The sequence below is a fragment of the Odocoileus virginianus genome, chromosome 14 (genome assembly GCF_023699985.2).
Source record: "Odocoileus virginianus isolate 20LAN1187 ecotype Illinois chromosome 14, Ovbor_1.2, whole genome shotgun sequence".
Lineage (NCBI taxonomy): Eukaryota > Metazoa > Chordata > Mammalia > Artiodactyla > Cervidae > Odocoileus > Odocoileus virginianus.
The window spans coordinates 35840804-35862886 of record NC_069687.1 but is presented as its reverse complement, the minus strand read 5'-3'; the positions used below and the strand labels follow the sequence as shown (position 1 = coordinate 35862886).

Below are 22083 nucleotides of genomic sequence, written 5' to 3'. Positions count from 1 at the left end.
CACATTTTCCACAAGCCATATTCTTCCAACCACTCAACTCTGACATGAAGTAAGGGTTTCCTAGGATGCTTTTTTCTAAACTACTTTATTTAACAGATATTTATTGAGCATCTATCACCTGTGCTAGGCCCTGGGGATACAGGCAAGTTCTGGTGGGAGGGATGAACATTAATGAAATAATCATTCAAGTAAGTAATTGCTACGGACCAACAGGTACAGACAACTGATAGAAAGCACCTTATTTTAAGGTGCTATAACTATAGTAAGTCCCCCAGATATGACTGAGTTCCATTTCAAGAGCGTGTTGGTAAGTCCAGTTTGTTCGTTCAGTCCAACAGAGTTAGCCTAACATGGTTGGCTGTATAGTACCGTACTGGAATAGGTTTATAATAATTTTCATGCAAATAATGCATAAAAGATGAACACAAGATATGAAGAAAATATTTTAATCTTACTGTACAATATGTTGAAAAGTACAGTAATCATAAGCTACATCACCACAGCCTTTGTGCTTGCTTCCAGACATGATGGGCTTGGAATAAAAATACTGTACTACTGTATGGTCTACAGTCCTGGACGGTAAAGAACATATCTACTTGTAGAGGATGCATGCACATGACATTGTATACCAGACACGTGAACTAACGTATTAGGCTGGACATGCAATTGCACATTCTCATCTTTGAAAGTTTGCAACTTGAAGATTCATATGTAGGAGACTTGCTGCACAGCCTGGTACTGGGGAGTGGGCATGCGGTAGAAAGTCTTCCCAACGCACCTCATCTGCCTTGAAATGCTTGTTGACTGATGATGGTTTGGGAAGCTGTGACAGAACGTCCTCTTGTACCCTTCCTGCAGTGTCCCAGAGCATTCCCTTCATGATGATGACCCTGCTCACCATGCAAACCATGCTCAGGCTGACTGAGGAGGAGAGGATGAAAGGAGCTTTCTGCATTGGTGGGTATCCCTGTGGTTTCCCCTTTGTTAAGACCAGACTATAAGTGGAGCAAATGTCTTATTTTTCCTTTTACTCTTGTCCTTTCTAGTAATAGTATCTACCATTTACTGAGGGCCTTCCACATGAAAGGCCTTCTGCTGGGAGGCCTTACCCCTGTCAATCCTCACTGCAATTCTGCAAAGTACTATTAGCCCATTTTACAGATGAGAAACTGAGGGTCAAAGGAGTTAGGCAATTTTCTCTTAAAGTCATGATAGTCAGTGTGATGGAGAGGTGGCATTCAGATCTGTATGACCACCCAGTCCATATTCTTTCCACTGTCCTACTAGTCAGTTTCTACTAGTCTCCTTTTTCGACTGGACCACACTTTCTCTAGTGTTTATGAGATCTTACTAGCTCTTAGCCATAGGCTAAATTTTGGTATCTCTTTGTAATGCTATATTGTGAAAATGATAAGTAAACAATGTAATAAAAATACAAGCAATCATAAAATCAGGAAAAATGGGCAAACAAACTATGGTCACAAGTCCCTTCTACCCCAAAACTGAAAGACATCTATAGTAACCAACAGTCTGTAGAGAATGACATACCCTTCAGTTCTTGGAAAAAGCATTCTTTGTACAACAAGAGGCTTCTCAGATGAGTCTGAAGACCTGGACTCTCTCCTCTGATCAGTCACTGAGCCATCAGATGATTCTATCCTTCTCTCAACCTCAATTTCACCTCTAAAAACAATAAATGAAGTGACTGCTGAGACTGACTTCTTTCCACCACTGACATCTCTGTGACTATTATTTTATAGTATTTTAAGTCCCATGCTGTCAGAAATGTCTTCTTTACTTATCATCCAAGTCTTCTCTGTTCTATTTTGCCCATTTCTTCTTGTCTGTCCTCAATGAAGGTAAGATTTGTACCTGATAAATACTGAGAATTTCCTATCTACCTGGGTACTGCCATGGGTATTTTTAGATTATTGTTTCATTTAACCCTCACAGTTACTGCATTGAGTGGATAACAATTTCAGTTCATTTTACAGATGAGAAATTGAGGCTTAGAAAGGTTAAACAGCTTTCCTGCAATCATATAGCCAATACTTGGCAGAGAAAAGATGTGAAGTATGACTCTAACTCAAGGAGTCAAACTACTATACTAGATTAGCAGTTTTCAATATTTTTTTTATTTTCCCTACTTACCATCACAGTTAACATTGTATTCCAACAAAACAACATTTGGTGCCTCTAAGTGCATTTCTACCTCCAGTATTAATAACCAAGAGAGTAAAAGAAAATAAAATCAGAAATCACAATGCAATGAATAAGGGAATTCTTATCTGTGTACTATAAAGTTATCTAAGTGCTCTTTGGTCCTAAAGCAATCTTGCCTGACTGCCAGTTAAGGTTACATGTCTATACTATAAAGAAAATGTACACAATTTAATAGCCATCCATCTAGCTGTGCAATCAATCAGCAAAGAAACAGATGTTGTGTTTGTTGTTTCAGAAACAAACAAGGTATGTATACACACACTCACAAAATAGATCTGACAAAATGTAACATGAGATTATATGAGAGAGTCTGGAGGGGGAGGAATAAACCAATAAATGACCAGTTCTAAAGTTAAGATACTCGGCATCTTTTCCATAGTATTGTATGACATATCCTTGAGAGAGTAAACTATAATTTTTTACTATCTAATACAAGGGATAGCATGAGGAGCTGAAGGAAAAAACAATTATTTAATGACTTGATGCAAATATATATGATATTTTGCAGGCTCAAGATTTTTTAATTTTATTAAAGTAAAACATACATGGAGAAAAACATAATTACCATAAGTATACAGAGTGCTGAATAGTCACAAAGTCAGTCATCCATTTGACCACCACTCAGGTTAAAACTTTGGACATTATTAACTCCCTAGAGGCCCCCTTCATCTTTTTTCCCAATCATCACCCTCTCCATCCTTTTTAAGAGTAACCACAATTATGGATTCTAACACCACAGGTTAACTTTGCCTATTTGTGAGATTCATGCATGTTGTTTTGTATCCATGGAGTCCATTTTCATCTCTGTTTACAGTTCCATGTCTATATGATAGTTTTTCCATCCTACCTGTGGACAAATAATTTGGATTGTTTTTTGTTTGAAGCTGTTATCAAAAAGTGAATAGAAACATTCTTGTACAAGATTTTTAGTGCCTATATGTATACATATCCAAGGGCTGTATACCTCAGAGCAGAATTTCTGAGCCCTAGATAAAGCATATTCAACTTTGGTTGGTAATGTCAAACCATTCTCTAAAGTGTTTGTAGCGGTTCATACTCTCACTAGCAAAATGTCAAAATACCAGCTGTACCTTTGTCTTGTCAGTACTTGACACTGACTGTCTGAAATGTTAGCAATTCTGGATGGTATATTGCAGTGTCTCATTATGGTTTTAATTTACATTTCACCAAAGTGGCTGGAGCACTTTTTTATATATTCACTTGGTACTGTCATAGATTTTATAGAAATTAATACACATTTGTTAATCATCAGTACACTTTTCTCAGTTATATTATGGCCCATCCCATCTTGATTTTTTTCTCAGTCTGTGGTTGTTTTTAAAATGCAGCACTAGAGAAGTTCAGCAGAGCCATTTACAAGTATGTCAACCACTGGAGAGATTTCCCCTATCCCAGACTGGATGCCAACCGCCTCTCTGACAAGATCTTCATGCTGTTCCGGTATATCATGGACAAATGGGCCTCCACGACCTCGCCCACGCAAGTGAGTGGGGCTCAGTGTGACTTGAGTTAGCTCTCCTCCCATCCCAATTGAACTTCCTCTTCTCTTTTTAACATGATAATTCATCTTAGTTCTTTTGGAAGGTGATGGGTTGTATTTTATCTGGTTTATTAAGTCTTTTGTTTTTCCTGTTTCAAATCACTATTTACTCATTTATTTCAACTAATATTTATTGAGTCCCCATGACATGTGAGTTATCATTCCACATACTGGAGACACAGCAGAGATTAAACAGACCCAAATCCCCACTCTCATGGAACTGACATGCCAAGTTGTGGAGAGAACAATAAATAACTAAAATGAGCAAAATACATGGAATGTTAGCTATATCATAACCCATATTTGGACTGAGTCACTGATTAGGAAAAACACCAGTCCACAGAAAGTTGCTGTGTCTATGACTATCACAATGAGTTAAAATGACATCTAAAGAATGAGCGTGACCATTTCATAATAGTGTAATACCTTATAAAGAATAGATTACAAAGGGCATTCATATATATAATCCCATCCTAATCTTGTTTAATAGCTATAATTTTTAAGTAAACTAAATTATATTTTATTTCAATCTCTTTATTGCTATATTATAAAAGATTTAACATTTAGCTACCTTCTCCAGTTTCTTTTTTATATTTTGAGCTATTATTTTTTCTAACAGGCTCGGATGGTGAAATCATTAGCAAACATGAAATTTTTAAAATACTCTGTAGACGTCTTTTCTGGAAGTCACTTGAGAAGCAAAATGCAATTCAAATTTGCTCACTACAAGAGTTAGGCAAGTAATAAGAAGGTGCAGAAAGTAATAGGAGAGCAAGCACTTAACACCCGATGCCCACTAGAAAGGCCATGACATGAACTGAGCCTGCAGCCTATGAAGTCATTTACTGCTGGGAGATGCAGTCGCTAAAGAGGGGATAAACTCACTGAAGCATAGGTTGGAGATGGGATAACGTGGTACTTGAGTGCGTTAAGTGGGCGGAGGGGAAGCAGGGTGAGGAAAGTGAATATAAAGAGGCAGAAAGAAAAGAAACCCAAATGGTGATCTTGGCCAACAGAATAAAGAGCCTTGAATTCTACACAGGATGTTTTTAAAGACATAAGAAAACTTGGAAGGACTTAAGAAGAATGCGATCTTAGAAACTAAGGAGTGATTTTCAAGAAGCAAAGACAGATCTACAGAGGCCATTGTTATGGTGTTCGAATAAGGAAAATCTTGAAACATGTCCACTGCATGGAAATGTGGTAGAACCACCTCCCAGCTGACACACAGTCTTAAGTGAAATAAATGGTTATTGTTATTAACCACTAAACTTCTTAAAATTTATTTTTTAATTGGAGTATAATTGCTTTACAATGTTGTGTTAGTTTCTGCTGTATAACAACATGAATCAGACATATGTGTGCATATATCCCCTCTCTCTGGAGCCTCTCTCCCATCCGATCCCACCCCTCTAGGTCATCCCAGAGCACTGAGCTGAACTCCCTGGGCTATGCAGCAGCTTCTCAAAAGCTATCTGTTTTATGCAAGGTTGTGTCTATATATCTATGCTAGTCTCTCAGTCCATCCAATTCTCTCCTTCCCCCATTGCGCCCACAACTCTGTTCTTAATGTCTGCATCTCTATTCCTGTCCTGCAAATAGGTCCGTCGGCACCATTTTTCTAGATTCCAAGTATATGTGTTAATATACAATATGATTGTATTGTATATTACAATATACAATATGCAAAGAGTTTTCCTCTTTCTGACTTACTTCACTCTGCATGACAGTCTCTAGGTTCATCCACATCACTACAAATGGCACAATTTTGTTCCTTTCTGTGACTGTCCCTAACTTGCGAAGATGTTTTGCTCTACAGAAAAAATTAGCTAACAGAGAAAAAATTATATAATATTAGGTAGAGAAAAAAGAATATAGAGCTATAGTTTAAAGAATGATGTCAATTTTTAAGAAATTAAAATACATAGAGAAAAAGAGAGAAAGGAAAAGGTCAAGTAAAGAAATAACTTATTAAAAACATAGCAAATAGTGCCTATTCATGAGTACTGTGGGTGCTGTGTTCTCTGTTTCATCCTAATTTTTGTGATTTCTAAATTTTTATCATCAATATATATTGCATTGATATTTTGTGCGGGTTCACTTTTCATGTCATGTGGAAGCCAGAGTATTGTGGACTGAGAAATAAATGGAAGGTAGGGAGTGGAGATAGTAAAGGCAGACCACTCCTTCAATAAATTTTGATCTGCAAGCAAGAAAAGAGAGAATTGAGTGAGATAACAGTGGGGTTGAAGTGATATGGAATCCAAGAATTTTTCATGTAAGGGAGATTTTTAATTTATTAATATATTCTCATTAGTTGTATAGCACAGGGAGCTCTACTTAATTCACTGTGGTGACATGAACAGGAAGGAAGTCCAAAAGAAGGAGATATACATATGGTTGATTCATCTTGCTATACAGCAGAAACTAACACAATATTTTAGAGCAACTATACCCCAATAAAAATTCATTGAAAAAGAAAATATCCACTTTGTTGTAAAGTAAACTTATAAGTAAATTTTCTAGATTATTGACATTTTAAGCACCATGATGTTTAATAATATTATTCAGAATAATAATAATATTCAGAGGAATACTGAAGAAAATTAAATGCTTTTCATGAAAAAAAAATTTTAATTAAAAAAAATTTAGTCTGTAGGAACTTGAACAGAATTTGTATCCTACTATTGTGTGAAAATTATTTAAACCTTAATTATGTTGATTGGCTCGTGGTGCTTTTCAGATCTACTGTATCCTTCTACTTTTCTGTATGTTCTATTAATTTTTGAGAGTTTAATATTGAAACTCCAATTAAAAATCTTAAATTATTTACTTAAAAAAATAATTGTAATATATAGTGTAGCTACATGTAACATTGTTCCGTATTTTCTGAGTCTCCTGTAACTGTGCTATTACCATACTTTCATGGTTTAAAAAATAAAGAAAGAGAAAAAATTTTTAATAAATTTGTTGATATAGTAAAATAAACTGACCATTAGAAAGAGATTAAAGAAATAGAAGAGGGGGCAAACATTGAAATGAGCATAGATATGGATATGGATGTAGATACAAATACAAATATAATTCTTCATCATACAATGAATACAGTGATCTTAGCCTAGATATTTTTTGAAAAAACCTTGTTTGGTTGAAAGCAGTGAGGAAAGGTTTTTGGAGGTATCTAAAGCTCTTCCTGGTATACTGAGAAATGTACAAAAAGCATAATGAAATATTTTATTATGTACTTATGTAAAGTATAATAGTTATTATATATCTTATATTATTAATATCTAATTATGTATTATAATTTACATAGATATACTATACTTATATATATGTATAACATACATAATGTACACAAATATATTATAATGTACTTATAATATACATAAGTATATTATCCTATGTAAAGTATAGTTAAGTATTACCTTTTTTCTAAGTATCTGTCTGCTGCCTCTGCAGATTTTGGCCATCATTAAGGCTCACGGCCCCACAGTGAGCTTGCTGCTCCATCGGGAAGACCTCCGTGAATTCGCCCTGGGCCAGGTCCCGTGGCTCCTTAACCAGTACAAAGACAAAGAGGTTGACTTTCACGTCACTCAGGTGAGAGCCACATCAGAGAAACTGATTCCCACGGTTGTCCGAAGATCATCCTGAAGGATGATCATTCTCAGGAGGGGTTAAGGAACTCAAACATGTCTTGGGGCAGCTGAATTTACATACCTCCCAGGAAATATGAGGTAGAGAAGCAGTAGGCTTCTAAGACGACAGAAACTCCGGAATGGAATTCCTGTTCCAGCTGCTGGGGCACTGAACAAGGTGAAGCAGCCAGAATCACTAAAGAAAACGGGTAACCACTGGAAGGATAGGGGTATGTTCTCCTCACAACACACCATCATTTGCCTTCCACACCCTGTGCCGCCCCCCTGCAGGCAAGCTCCAACTAACCTTGGAGAGCTTTTGTTCCAGAGTCTAAAGCAGATCCTGACCGCAGCAGTCCTTTACAATGTCAGCCTTCCGAAGGCCTTGAAGAAGGCTATCTTCATCGGTTTACTCCACCAGGTAAGAAGACCATTCTGTTAAATCTGTTTCCTTTTCACTAGTTTTCTGGGTTTCACGTCTACCCCCTTAATTTTTTTTTTCTTCTCATTCAGGTGTGCAGAGTTCCAGAGCCTCCAGAAAAAGAAAACGAAATCGAAGCGTCAAACTGTTTCCTCATTCTAGGTAGGACTCAGCATCCAGTGGGCTTTTAATTAAAATGTCTCTGAGTGTTGATGACAACAAGGATGAAGTGTAAGCAAGCTGCCACATTCATCACTTTCACACATGCACACAAAACGTTCTTTTGACTCACACTATTCTGTGTTTTTTCATACCCTACCTGTTCCGAGGAGTGCAGTAGGTGGGGTGATCGATTATCCTGATCTGCCCAGGACTGAAGGAATTCCAGGAAATTAGAACTTTCAGTTTTAGAACCAGAAAAGTCCCAGACATATTTTGGCTATTAACTCCTTACTGGATATGTGGCTGGCAAATATTTTTCCCCATTTCATAGGTTGCCTTTTCATTTTGTTGATGGTTTCCTTTTCTGAGCAGAAGCTTTTTCATTTGATGGAATCCCACTTGTTTATTTTTGCTTATGTTACCTCTGCTTTTAGAGTCAAATGCAAAAAGTCATTGCCGAGACCAGTGTCAAGAAGCTTAGTCTCTATATTTTCTTCTAGAAGTTTTACAGTTTCAGGTCTTATGTTCAAGTTTTAAATTTATTTTGATTTAATTTGTGTGCATTTGTGTTTTTTGAGGTGACAATCAGATTTCTTTCTTTTGTATATGATTGTTCAGTTCTCCCAGCACCATTCACTGAAGAGAATACTCTTTCTGCATTGTATATATTCCCAGGTCTTTTGTTGAAAATTAATTGACCATATATACTTGGGTTTATTTCCAAGCAAACCAGTGTGAGTTGGTAACCCTAAGGCTAGAAAATACATTTTTTCTTGGTATTTGTGATTATTAGAAACTCTATCAAACTAATGTTACCCTTTTTTTCTTCCCTGTCAACTCTTGGTATTTATCACTTATCATTTTCTCCAGCCTTCACTCTCTCTTTTCTTTTTGCTTTCACATCACAGTCCTGCCCATCACTATGTTAGAATCTACAGCCTGACACAAGTTGCAGAGGGAACACCAAGGTCCCAGGGTCAGGATACAAAACTGTGTTCTAATATAGTTTCTCAGGGCAAGGGACAAGAACAATCCTACACCTCCCACACCTGCACCCTCTCCAAAATATGTCATCTCCACTACCTCACTGCATACCTTTCTGGTATGGTCTAGTTCTCTCCTAATCAGTCCCTCTGTCTCTATACTTTCCAGTTCTCTATATGCCAGCCTAATTAACTACTTCACTTTATCATTTCCAGCCCAAACCTCTCCACTCTACTCAGACTTTTCTTCAGTTTTCCGTGCTTCCTCCCTACCCCCACCAGCTGGTGAAGCGTCACTTTGATCTCTGCCTCCATGTTCACAAGGCTTCCTTCTGTGTCTGTCTGTGTCTTCAATCCATCTCTTATAAAGACACCAGCTATATAGAATTAATACAACTTCATCTTAATTTGATTTCATCTACAAAGAACCTAATAAGGTTACATTCACAGGTATGAACAGAAGTGGGCCTAACTCTCTTAGGGACCAAACTGTTAAATTCTATATACTAAAGAAGTATGGGCCTAATAAGATCTTATTACCAACCAAAGGGTGACTTTGATGATTCTCATAGAATGATCATCTTACCATTCATAAGAATTTTACCTAAGGTGAAAATGAGTTCTTTTGACTCCAGTATTTCTTGAACCCGCAGCCCATTCAAGCCCTGCAGACCTGGTGGATTTTTTTGATGAACAAATGAGAAATAATAACGAAGCCATTCGAACAGGAATCTTGACTTTGTTAAGATCGGCTATCAGTGCTGAGGGTAAGAATAGGGATGACCCCAGAGTTGTTTCTTTTGTATTAAGAAGCAGATTGAAACCTGTGCATTGTCTAATTCTATCCTGTGTCTTTGGGAAGTTTACAGAACATCATATTCAAGTAAAGCTAGGTTTTCTTAGTTGTCTATAATCAATCTACTACTTTTAAATAGGCATTTCCAGTTACCTCTGTTCTTTCATGATATTTACGGATGCAGCCAGTAAAGGAATAGAATATTTGAGAATTGAACCTGGAATTGAAAAGAGATACTGGTTAAGTGGTCCAATAAACTGAGGGTGGATGTAAGGAATGCACAATGTTCTAAAAATTTGTTCTTTTAGAAAAGAGAACTTAATGAATTTTCATATTTTATTAATTCCAAAAACTGTTTATCTTTGCAATTTCAGAATGCATCTTATAATTGATAGCATTTTTAATTATCATTAGCCACTATAATTTTTCACTCTTGGTGCAATATGAACTAACGATGCCTCATAAAATTGATACCTTAGATTCAATAGAATATGATCATTCATTTTTGTACAACAAAATAATAGTTTTTTTTAAAAATTCAGTTTGCCCTGTGATTTACTGAAGAATTGACAGAAGAAAACTGAGGTGGTCTCCAAAATTTAAGGCTGATCCATTAGGTATGATGTATTGACTGCACTTAAGAATCTAACAATTTAAACAAGATTAAACAAAGTATAACAGAGAACCAAAAAACCAGTCAACATCTACAAAGAGTTGAAAAAGGAGAAGGTAGTGAAAAGGGAAGTGAATAACGTAAAATGTTAAGGACAAGAGACTTTGCAATTACGTGCCATAACTCTAATTGGTTTTCAAAAATTCCAGAACATACTGTACTCCTACTGAAGCAGGCCTCTCAATTTCTCCCTCTGTCTTTCAGAGCCCAAGTTGAGGGATCACATCACTTCAATTGAAAAAGCAGTCAAAGTCGTCATGGGTGACCTCAGTATTAAAGTAAGAGAATTAATGGGGACTTTTATTTGGATAATGATAGCTTTAGGAGTAAATGAAATGGTTTTGACTCTTAAGGATGTGCTTATGAGACTGATTTATAAAGAGCTCAGTGATCAATTCTACTTTTAAAAGAACTCCATCTTTCCCTAATAAGATAAACTCTATCAAAGTAAAGTTCTGGAGCACATTCAGTTCAAGGGCTTCTCAGTAGGAAAAGAAAAAAAAAAAAAAAAAAAGATTTTGGCCTAGAGCATGATTTTGCTATGCTAGTTAAATAGTTTAAAAATTAATTGTTAATTATAAAGATGATACTCCTTCCTCCAAAAATAATAACCCCTGAACCCTATTTTGAGCAGAGATATCCTATTTTCCAGTCAGGGAGCATCTATAGAAAGTCTTACACACACAAGAGATTTCTCAATAACTCCTGATTATCTGATTAAAGTATTCCATGTTGGAAAAGACAGAACTTTTATGGGAGAAACTTTTAAAATTAGCAATTATAGTATTATTTTGTATGAAAATCCTATTTTATTTGGATCAAAGCCCTATGCAGAAGCCAATGAAGAGGAGAAAATTCCTCCAAGAGGCTTTGGTCACCAATAACTATGGTTAAAATAATCAAAACTATGCAATAAATAATATTGGAGTGATTATGTATAAAAACCTGACCCAGTAATTGAGCAAGCCATTTGAAGCATTGCTAGGATTTAGGGTAGAATAAAAGAGGACAGAAATTTCCAGGAAAGCGCTCACTCCTTGGGCAAATATAGAGAGAAGGTTTACCTCTTTCTCAGTTAGGGAGATTAGAGTCTGTATGTGCAACCTTGTGACTCTGCTTCCCTGTGAAAAATTGTTTTCTTCCTACCCTCCATTAAGAAACCCATTCACTAAGGAATTAGACCTGAGGTTTCTATCCTCCAGGGAAACAATCCAATAAATGAATAGAAGCCAAATTATTAAAAAATTTGTGACACAGGTTCATAACCATTTATTCAAATCCATAGGGCAAGACATTATTTCAGAATTTACAATTTTTCAGATTTGAAAAAAGCATTACTGTGATAGTAGCCCACAATCAAACCTATTAAGATTTCTTCAAGAAAATGTATGCATATTCACACTACATAGAATGGGTAAAGATGTTGGATGACATCACCGACTCAACGGACATGAGTTTGAGCAAGCTCCAGGAGATGGTGAAGGACGGGGAAGCCTGGCATGCTAGAGTCCATAGGCTCACAAAGAGTCAGACATGACTGAGCAACTGAATAACAACAAATAGCTTTAAAACAGTTCAGTTTGAGTTTCTCCACCAAGTTGGAACCAAATTTAAGAAACAAAATTCCAGTTTTCAGTGTCATTTAGAGTTTGAGTTTGTGGATAAGGAATTGTGGAACTTTATTTCAATGTGCCATCTTCCACTGAGGATTTTTAAAGTGAGGCAGTGTTTTAACCTTCTCATAGGCTAAAATAGAAAAGGAAAAGGCTTTATTTGGGAGGGGGGGCTCCAAAATCACTGCAGATAGTGATTGCAGCCATGATATTAAAAGATGCTTGCTGCTTGTAAGAAAAGCTATGACCAACCTAGACAGCATATTAAAAAGAAGAGACATTACTTTGCCAACAAAAGTCCATCTAGTCAAAGCTATGGTTTTTCCAGCAGTCATGTATGGATGTGAAAGTCGGACTGTAAAGAAAGCTGAGCCTCAAAGAACTGATACATTTCATCTGTGGTGTTGGAGAAGACTTTTGAGAGTGCCTTGGACTGCAAGATCAAACCCGTCAATCCTAGAGGAAATCAGTCCTGAATATTCATTGGAAGAACTGATGCTGAAGCTGAAACTCCAATACTCTGGCCACTTGATGTGAAGAACTGACTCCTTGGAAAAGACCCTGATGCTGGGAAAGATTGAAGGCAGGAGGAGAAGGGGATGACAGGAATGAGATGGTTGGATGACATCTCCGACTCAATGGACATGAGTTTGAGTAAACTCTGGGAGTTGGTGATAGACAGGGAAGCCTGGCGTGCTGCAGTCTATGGAGTTGCAAAGAGTCAGAGATGATTGAGTGACTGAACTGAATTGAACTGAGTGTTTTAGCCAGGATATATCGTGGGAACTAGAAAGAGAGAGTTTGGTTAAAGAGAGCTTTGCTAGTGACACTTAAATCATAACCTTATAGATTACTTCCCGCTCCAACAGGGGGTAATTGTTGTTGTTTAGTTGGTCAGTCATGTCCGACTCTTTTGCAACCCCAGGAACTGTAGCCCACCAGGTTCCTCCATCCATGGGATTCCCAGGCAAGAATACTGGAATGGGTTGCCATTTCCTTCTCCAGGGGATCTTCCTGACTCAAGGATCAAACCTGGGGTCTGCTGGTTGGCAAGCAAATTCTTTACCATTGAGCCACCTTGGGAAGCCCCTTCTATTACAGTAATATTCAAATTACAGGTTTTTGTTTTTTTTTTTAAGATTCCCACTGAATGATCCATAAAGGTTACAGAATAGGAGTATCTAAATTTCCATTCTGCCCAAAGAAATTAAATATTGTGAATGCATTTTCCCTACTCTAGGTGAGGAACTCCACCCTCCTCCTCATCCAAACCATGTGTGAAAAATGCTACATTGAAGCCCGGGAAGGCTGGCCACTGATCGACTACATCTTCACCCAGTTTTCAGTGTCCAGCAAGAATCCGGTACGAAGAGGGCGCCGTCTTGAGTGCTGCTCTGCGACAAGTGCAGTTGACTCAACTGGATTTTTAAAAATACCTGCAGTTCAATTTAGTGACCGAAGTCATATTTAAGCTTTATCACTTTTATTAATAAAGTTTTCAGCATCTAGTGTTCTCAGTCCCCTTCCACTGATACCATTTCTAACTTATCATAAGTGCAAAGTAGGTTAAGTCCCAGTTTTCCCTGAAGAGGAGGCAACCTGGCCTCCAAGGCCACGGGCTGGTTTGGAGAGAGGCAGAGAAAGTGAATTGTTTCTCGAAAACAGGAAACATCCATACTCGTTACACTGGTTCCTTTGGATGAAGAGCCTGAACAAGATGTGTCTAAGATCTCAGTGATCTTACAACCTCACTGCAAGTGAAATTGCAGTCCACTCCATAGGAAGTAGTGGAAATTTTTGTCCCAGAGAAAAATGGGGAAAGGCCTGAGTAGAAAGGGGGCAATTGAAGTTCACAATGTTTGTTTTTCTGTGAAAAAAGCCAGAGGCATTTTTGTCTCCCCATTCCTCCAAAGAGCACTTAAAAACAGGGATTAGATACTGGAGACCAAGGTCACTGGGTTCCTCAAGTCCTTTAAGTTGAGTGACTTTATCCTCCAGCCCAGAGACTAAGAACACACCCCAGGTCAGAGGAGACCAACAACAAGGATTATTAACAAGGCACCTGCTTCATCTTTCTTAAAGGAGAAACCAATAAAACCTAACTCCCAGGAGACTGAAAAGGGAGAGACATCTATCCGAGAAATAAGCCTGGAGGTCTTAAAAACCCTGGACCCACTGGTCATTGGAATGCCTCAGGTAAGGAGTCTTCTGTCACCATTCATTGTTCCTTTGATCACCCTTCTAAAGCTCTGTCCATTTAGGAGTGAAGAAGTTGGTGCTCCATCTGTCATCAGCTTTTTGACGCTCTAGCCAGAGAAATTATGTGAGAATATTCAAGGCCAGCAAATAATGGTTTCTTAAAAACAGGTGCTAAATTAGCTACATACTCTTTTATATCTGGAGGCAAATGGCAATTTATAAGCATCTTAGTATATTATTTCTCTTCTTCCCCAAATGTATTTAGACATATTATCAAGTAGTAATGCAGTGAATGCTAAACTTACCCCCACTTACCTGGGAAGGTGTTAAAAGCACACATTCTCAGACCTCAGTTGAGGTCTAAAATAATCTGAACCTCAGGAACTTTGAGATCTGCTTTTTGCTTAAGAAAAACAACCTGGGAAAGGATTTAATGACCAGAAATATATGGCACAGCCAGAAGACAATCTACAGACCAATTTAAGTGAATCAGAGGCTTTATTTAGGATGGTATTTTAAGGTGTGATTGTAGATTACCTGCAATATTTATTTAAAATGCAGATTTCCAGGTCACATGCCAGATCTAAATGAGTCAGCATATCTGGGCATGGGGCCCATGAGTCAGCATGCAAATAAGTTCCAACATTTCCGATGCATATTAAAGTTTGGGAAATTTCTGATCTAGTAGTAAATGATGAAAAAGTAGCCTAGAGCCAGAATCATAAAGGGTCTGAAATGCTAAATTCCTACCTTGTCTTTGATGAGCCTCTGGAAATTTTAAGCAAGGGCTAAACATTTGATAACTATAGGAAGTCAGTGAATTGACATGAGTAGTCTAAGCACAGAGATTATATATAAGATGAGATAAGATTCATAGGGACTGTATATGGGTCATAAAAGTAGGAAGGGAAATATGGAAGGGCATGAGAAATCTTATAATGAAAGAAAGGTCTAGGCTTGGTGATTCAATGGGGTTTCCCAAGTGGCACTAGTGGTAAAAAAAAAAAAAAAAAAAGAAACCCACATGCCAGTGCAAGAGATGTAAGTGACTTGGATTCGATCCCTGGGTCAGGAAGCTCCCATGGAGGAGGGCATGGCAACCCACTCCAGTATTCTTGCCAGGAGAATCCCATGGACAGAGGAGTCTGGCAGGCTACAGTCCATGGGGTCAAAAACAGTCAGACATGATTGAAGCAACTTAGCATGTTGGTGATTAAATACAGATGGCAAGACAAAGTGCAGAGTCCAAGTTGATACCTAGGTTTCCATTAGTACATGAGCCATATTCAAGTTTTCTGAGGGATGTGAAAGACGCAGACTACAGAAGTTAGCACCTGGAGCACAGACAGCAACAACAGTCCATTCGCTATCCATTCCCAATCTTTCTCACTTTGGAGAGTTCCACTCCAGTCTTGGAGCTTGAAGACATATATGGGGCATTTTTGGTTGTCATATTGACAAGGGGCTTAATGGCACCTGGTGAGTGGAGCCTGGCGCTCCCTGCAGTGACCCACATTGAAGAGTTGTCCTGTCCCAGATTCCAGCAGCAACCCCATGGAGAAACACTGACTAACACTCATGGCAAGTAGCACCTGAAAATGAATGTGCTCAGCAGAGACTGGATTTCATGATTTCATTTTGACCTGGCCTGAAGAGCAAAATAATAACAAGTGAGAGGAAGTTTTCTAAACTAGAGGGAAATACACAGTGAGGACCAGGGAGGAATAATGGAAAAGAGCAAGCAGCACTTGCATCTTGCCTTTGTTTTCCACAGGTGCTGTGGCCCAGAATCCTGACTTTCGTGGTACCTGCGGAATATACGGGAACGCTGGAATACCTGTTTAATATCATCAGGATTCTGTTTATGGCAGAGGAAAGAAAGAAGAAGAATGCCAAAGAGTCAACAGCACTTGTCATCTCTACAGGAGCTGGTTTGTACATTCAAAAACAAAGCAAAACATTTCTCTTACGAGAGACTCATTTCCTGAAGGGCTGCGGGGCTTCGCTGCTACACCCAATCCCAATCTGAATTTTTCTAGCCCCCATAACAGTAATGAAAATTACTTTCTCTTTCTAGTGAAACTTCCTTCACCGCAACAGCTACTGGCCAGACTTCTGGTGAGTGAGTTATGAAAAACCAAGGTGGGATCAATTTAAACCAATGCAGATATTTCCAGTTCCAAATAAATGATAGTAAAAGTGACAAAGATACTCCAAACCAAAAGAAACACTAAAACAGCATAATAAATATTCTGCTATATTAATGATACTCATGAAAATTTATTCCTGGCAAGATTATTTCCTCACTCTGAAATGTTTGTTAAAACTTCATTTATGATTTTTAAATAAGAATAAACTGAATCTGATCCGTAAGAATGATTCAAGCAAATTGCATATCTGTTGTTTAGATTTCTCTCTCTCCTTTTGGCCACATAGTACAGCTGTATCTCCACATGTATCTCCTGATTTAATTCACAGATATATCTGTTAGTACATTTCATTTACTTTCAGTTGATGCCTTCCATATACTTTTTCACCTTTATCCACAGGAAAAAATCAGACAGATGGATGTCTAAGTATTTAGCTTTGCTCTAGAATAAGTAAGAATAGACTGTGATGGTCTGTTAAAAGATTATCTAATGAAGGATTCTAGGGAATACAGAACAATGATTAAAAGGAAAAGCTTGGTGAGCCTTTTAAATACCCCTGAGTTGATCAATAATTTTTCTTCCATCCTCCAGGTAATATCTATGCTCGCTAGTGTGGGGAAATTGCTTGGGGCTGGTGCAATAGGACTTTTGAAGATATTGCCTGAGATAATTCACCCAAATTTAGTAGAGTTGTGGAAAACACGCATACCTGAACTTCTACAGCCTTTGGAAGGTACAAGTGCATGGGATCAGGCCTTATTCAAGGAGGCAAGAGCACGAAGAACAAGGCACCCCTTCTGTGTCTTAAGCCATGAGTGTTCATCTTAGACAATAAAAACAGTGAACTCGATATGCAAGGTGGACAGCTCTGTTTTGTCCTAGACGTCTCAGGTTCTAGTTCTCTACCAAATACTTATACTGTAAGAAGGTCAAGGGGGTTATATACTTAGCAAGAACTTTTACTTGTGATCTGGTCTTTTTCTTGTATTTAGAGAAGTTTTCTTTTGGTATTATTTTGAAATGTTATTATTCATCTATGCTAGAATATTAAAATACTATCATTCAGTAAGTACTGTTGAAATTGGCAAAAAGCCTGGATTTTTATCATGAACTAGCAATTTAAGATTGCTAACATAGTAATTTTAATCTGAAATAACCATCCTGTGTAGGGAGAAAACTGAAAATGGAACACTAGCATCCAGTGGGAACCTGGCAAGGGAGAAGTACATCTTGAATTTTCCTTTTTTTTTTTTTTTTGCCCTTATTGCATCAATTTCTATTTCTAGGAAAGAATACTAGTATCGTGCTGTGGGAGACCATGCTGCTTCAGGTAAAGATGGCTCCCAGACCAACTGTTGATGATGGGGTGACGAAACCACCTAAAATTACTCACCTTGACCAGAAAGAATTAGATTCCCAAGGGCAGGAAACAGGATTTCCTTTTCTTGAGAGAATTGTTAGACTATTAGATGTGATCATGTCAACACTGTGCTCTTTAAATGACCATAATTTGAACAACAATCTTTAGTCTTCAGTTTGGTTCAGAACTCAGGACAGTTTTGAAGATTTCACTTACTAATATTTTTCTCCCTGTTTCTTAAATCTTCTCTAATTTTCAAGTTTTCTCCTCTCCTTGCAATTGCATTCTTTCACCCTTCATATAGAGAAACAGAAATTAACATAATTTCCACTTCTTTGCTCCTAAATACAACTCGATTCGCTCCTATATCTGCTTCTCATTATCTTTTTCCTGATGTCTAAACACCAAAAGGCCACATTGCACCCCTTCTCCAGAAAAGAATCTTACTCTTATCCATAACTTTTTGGACATTGACAGCCAACAGTGCCACGATGTCAAATCCCATAACTGTAAGATAGGACTTGCAGATAGGACTTGGACATTAGCATTACAGACAGCACATTGGTTTTAGGAGTTCACGGGAGATCAATGAGCCCACAGTCAGGAAGCTTTTAATCCAACAGAGCTTCAGTTCTTAAACCACCTATATAAAAATTAACTATGGCTTCCTTATATTTTTATTGAATTTATTGATTTACTGATGTACAGCAAAGTGATTCTGTTATACATACCCATGTATATACATATACATTCTTTATTAATATTCTTTTCCATTATGGTTAATCATAGGATATCGAACATAGTTCTCTGTGCTATACAGTAGGACCTTGTTGTTTATCCATTCTATATATAAAAGCTTACATTTGCTAATCCCAGCCTCCCATTCCATCCTTTCCCTCTCCCCATCTCCCTTGGCAACCACCAGTCTGGTCTCCATGTCCAAGAGTCTGTTTCTATTTCATAAAAATTTTCACTTGTGTTGTAGTTTAGATTTCACATATAAGAGATACCATATGATATTTGTCTTTTTCTGATTTACTTCACTTAGTATGATAATCTCTACTTGCATCCATCTTGCTGTAAATGGCATTACTTTGTTCTTTTTAATGGCTAAGTAGTATTTCATTGTATATATGTACCACATCTTCTTTATTCATTCATGTATCTATGGACACTTAGATTGCTCCCGTGTCTTGGCTATTGTGAATAGTGCTGCTGAACATAGAGCCGCAAGTATCTTTTCGCATTATAGCTTTGTTCAGGAGCAGGCTTACCTAGATCATATAGCAATTTTATTTTTTTATATTCTGAGGAGCCTCCATACTGTTTTCCACAGGGGCTGTACCAACTTACATTCTCACCAAGAATGTAAGAAGGTTCCCTTTTCTCCACACCCTCCCTAGCATTTGTTATTTGTAGACTTTTTAAAGATGACCATTCTAATCAGTGTGAGGTAGTACCTCATTGTAGTTTGTTTTCATTTGGGGGCAGTTTTGAGGGGGTATGTTTATTACCATTTATTACAGAATAGGTGTATTTTAAAAAGTAAGCTAAGCGTATTTTTAATGATATTTAAATTTATATTTTAAAAAGTACCTGTGAAATAACTTTTTAGGACTTTGATTATAAAATTTGCTAGATTTTCTTTTGTATTTTAGTTTTATTGGAGCAGAGTTGATTTACAATATTGTATTAGTTTCAGGCATACAGCAAAATGACTCAATTATACTTATACATACGTTCATTCATTTTTAGATTATTTTCTCATGTAAGTTATCACAGAATATTGGGAAGAGTTCCCTGTTCTATACTGTAGGTCCTTGTTGGTTGTGCTAAGTCACTTCAGTAGTGTCCAACTCTTTGTGACCCTGTGGACTATATATAGCCTGCCAGGCTCTTCTGTCCGTGGGATTTTCTAGGCCAGAACACTGGAGTGGGTTGCTGTGCCATCCTCCAGGGAATCTTCCCAGCCCAGGAATCAAACCCACATATCTTACATCTCCTGCATTGGTGAGTGGGTTCTTTACCATTAGCACCACTAGGAAGCCCCCCATGTTGGCTATCTCTCTTACATAGTAGGTGCTCTCATGTTTTCCCAAGCTCCTGATTTATCCCTCCCCTTCCCATGTTTTCTCTTTGGTAACCATAAGTTTGTTTTTTATATCAATGTTTACTTCTGTTTTATAAATAAATTCATTTGTATCTTTTTAAAAAAATTATATCTTACATAAAAGTGATATCATATGATATTTTTCTTTCTCTGACTTACTTAGTATGATAATCTCTACATCCATCATGTTGCTACAAATGGCATTATTTCATTCCTTTTTATGGCTGGATAATATTCCACAGTATATATGTACCGTATCTTTTTTATCCATTTCTCTGTTGATGGACATTTAGAGTTGATTTGTGTTCCTCTAATAATTAGCAATGCTGAGCATCTTCATTTGAACTATAATTTCTATAAAATGTCATATTTCAGTGACCTCTCCACAGCACCTCTACCCCTAACACCCCCCTTCTAGAATCAGAATCTCCAAGAGTGGGTACATGACAGCTTACAGGTCTTGGTGATACCCACAAATGAGTCTTATCCAATATGAGGTTTGAAAGCAACAGCTCTATTCTTCCTGTTCCTTAAGTCTAGAATCTATCTTCCTCCTATATTAATGCTTCTTTTACCTCTCCCTCCCTCTATCAAAATTTCTACCTTGTTTCCCCACTGCCATTTTAAAATAACTGTTCTTACTAGGAAGGAAAGTTCCTGAATCCTTGAGAACATTACTTTTCCTTCCTCCTATCTTGAGTATACTTCTTGGCTTCTTTTTCCAAAACTGTCTCCATTTGCTTTCTTCCCTTATAATGCCAAGGTTGTACAATTTTTACTTTTCAAAAGATCCATTGAATGAATTCTTATTAAGAAAATACATTACAAACTTTTTCAATGGTTTTGACACTGTGTTCTTTCTAAGCTTAAGGTAGAGAAAACATAAGAGAAATCATAGATTTTAGAAATTGCAATGGATTTTGTCCTCCAAAAAGACAAAAATACCTCTTCATGTATGGTTCAATAAAGAAAGACATGTGTTCAGATGACTGATTGTGGCCCTGGCTCAAAATAATTGGTGAAATGAGGAATATTTCATTACTCCAGTTGAAGTTGGCAACTTATGCTTGTACATCTAATTGGTTCTTCAAGGCCTTTAATTCACTATTCCAAAAATGTCCCTTTTTCTTAGTATATAATAAAACAAACTAACTTTGACAAATGGAGTTTTTCCAAATCTACTGAAAACTTGAAAAATGTTAACTTCAATTTAAGTTTCAGATTAGATGAGTTTCTATTGTAAGTCTTTTGGCAATTTTTATTTAAAAGGAAAACAGAAGGCTCTTACATGGAGTTAACTTCCACTTCCTATGGATCTGATTCTTACTGGAAATTTGGAACAGTACAGAGTATGTCTTCTAAAATAAGAAGAAAAGTTTAAAAGTAATGAAGTTTTTATGGGAAAAGGAATAGTCCATATAATATACATTTTATACTTCTAGAATATATTGTAACAGAAAAGTACCAAGAAAGCACATTAAACAGTCACATTCATATCTGATTTTCACCTCCTACAACAGTTGCTCAAAGAATCGTTATGGAAGATCAATGATGTAGCCTGGACCATTCAACTGAGTCGGGATTTCAACCAGCAAATGAATAGTTACAGCAACACCTCTGTCGAGAAGGTTGGTTTTTCAACTAGAGACCGTATCTTCTAATTTATGACCAAAAATTGTGGTTCAAGTTCCAGCTGTCTGCACTGCAATGCAAAGGAGGGAGAAGTGGTTAGAAAAACGCTCCCTTCTGTTTCCCTTTATTTGACCCAAAGTCACAGGGCCACAGCCTATCTGCAAGGAAAACTGCTGAGTACAGCACCTTCGAGATAAATACATGCCTGACCAAACTTTGGAGGTTCTCTTTTAGAGAAGGGGGAAAAAAAATTACTGGAGAGCAAATAGCAGCCTCTTAACCATAGCACTGGTTTAATGCCAGTTTATGTCTTGGTTTCCATTCCACTGGGCCACTCTTGTGAGGCTGGCTGAGGGAAATAATCTTTTTTTTTTTTTAATTGAAAAAAAAAAAACCAGAACACTCAAATTTACAATTTTTACAAATTTACATTTTTACAAATTTACAAATTTTCATTCCTCTCTCTATACATGACCTCTACCAAACCCTCCACACTGTAGCTGTCCATTACAAGTGGAGTTTGAATCCAGCTTCCACTATTTAACTACTAATGCAGCTT

General features: G+C 37.2%; 1 protein-coding gene across 3 annotated transcripts in view; it reads left to right on the top strand.

Moving 5' to 3' along the window:
• The window catches only part of MROH2B (maestro heat like repeat family member 2B), a 72278-nt gene that overhangs the window by 5630 nt on the left and 44565 nt on the right, over positions 1 to 22083 (top strand). For all 3 annotated transcript variants that reach the window (XR_011491203.1, XM_070476628.1, XM_070476629.1), the window contains 14 exons: positions 859 to 957; positions 3573 to 3727; positions 7247 to 7387; positions 7754 to 7846; positions 7939 to 8008; positions 9645 to 9758; positions 10665 to 10738; positions 13314 to 13436; positions 14156 to 14269; positions 16047 to 16203; positions 16350 to 16390; positions 17014 to 17155; positions 17709 to 17752; positions 21413 to 21520. Coding sequence is in view for 2 of the 3 variants with exons in the window: in XM_070476628.1 (XP_070332729.1) it covers positions 859 to 957; positions 3573 to 3727; positions 7247 to 7387; positions 7754 to 7846; positions 7939 to 8008; positions 9645 to 9758; positions 10665 to 10738; positions 13314 to 13436; positions 14156 to 14269; positions 16047 to 16203; positions 16350 to 16390; positions 17014 to 17155; positions 17709 to 17752; positions 21413 to 21520 (1475 nt within the window). In the remaining variant the exon portion in view is untranslated. The remainder of the gene's footprint in view (positions 1 to 858; positions 958 to 3572; positions 3728 to 7246; positions 7388 to 7753; positions 7847 to 7938; positions 8009 to 9644; positions 9759 to 10664; positions 10739 to 13313; positions 13437 to 14155; positions 14270 to 16046; positions 16204 to 16349; positions 16391 to 17013; positions 17156 to 17708; positions 17753 to 21412; positions 21521 to 22083) is intronic.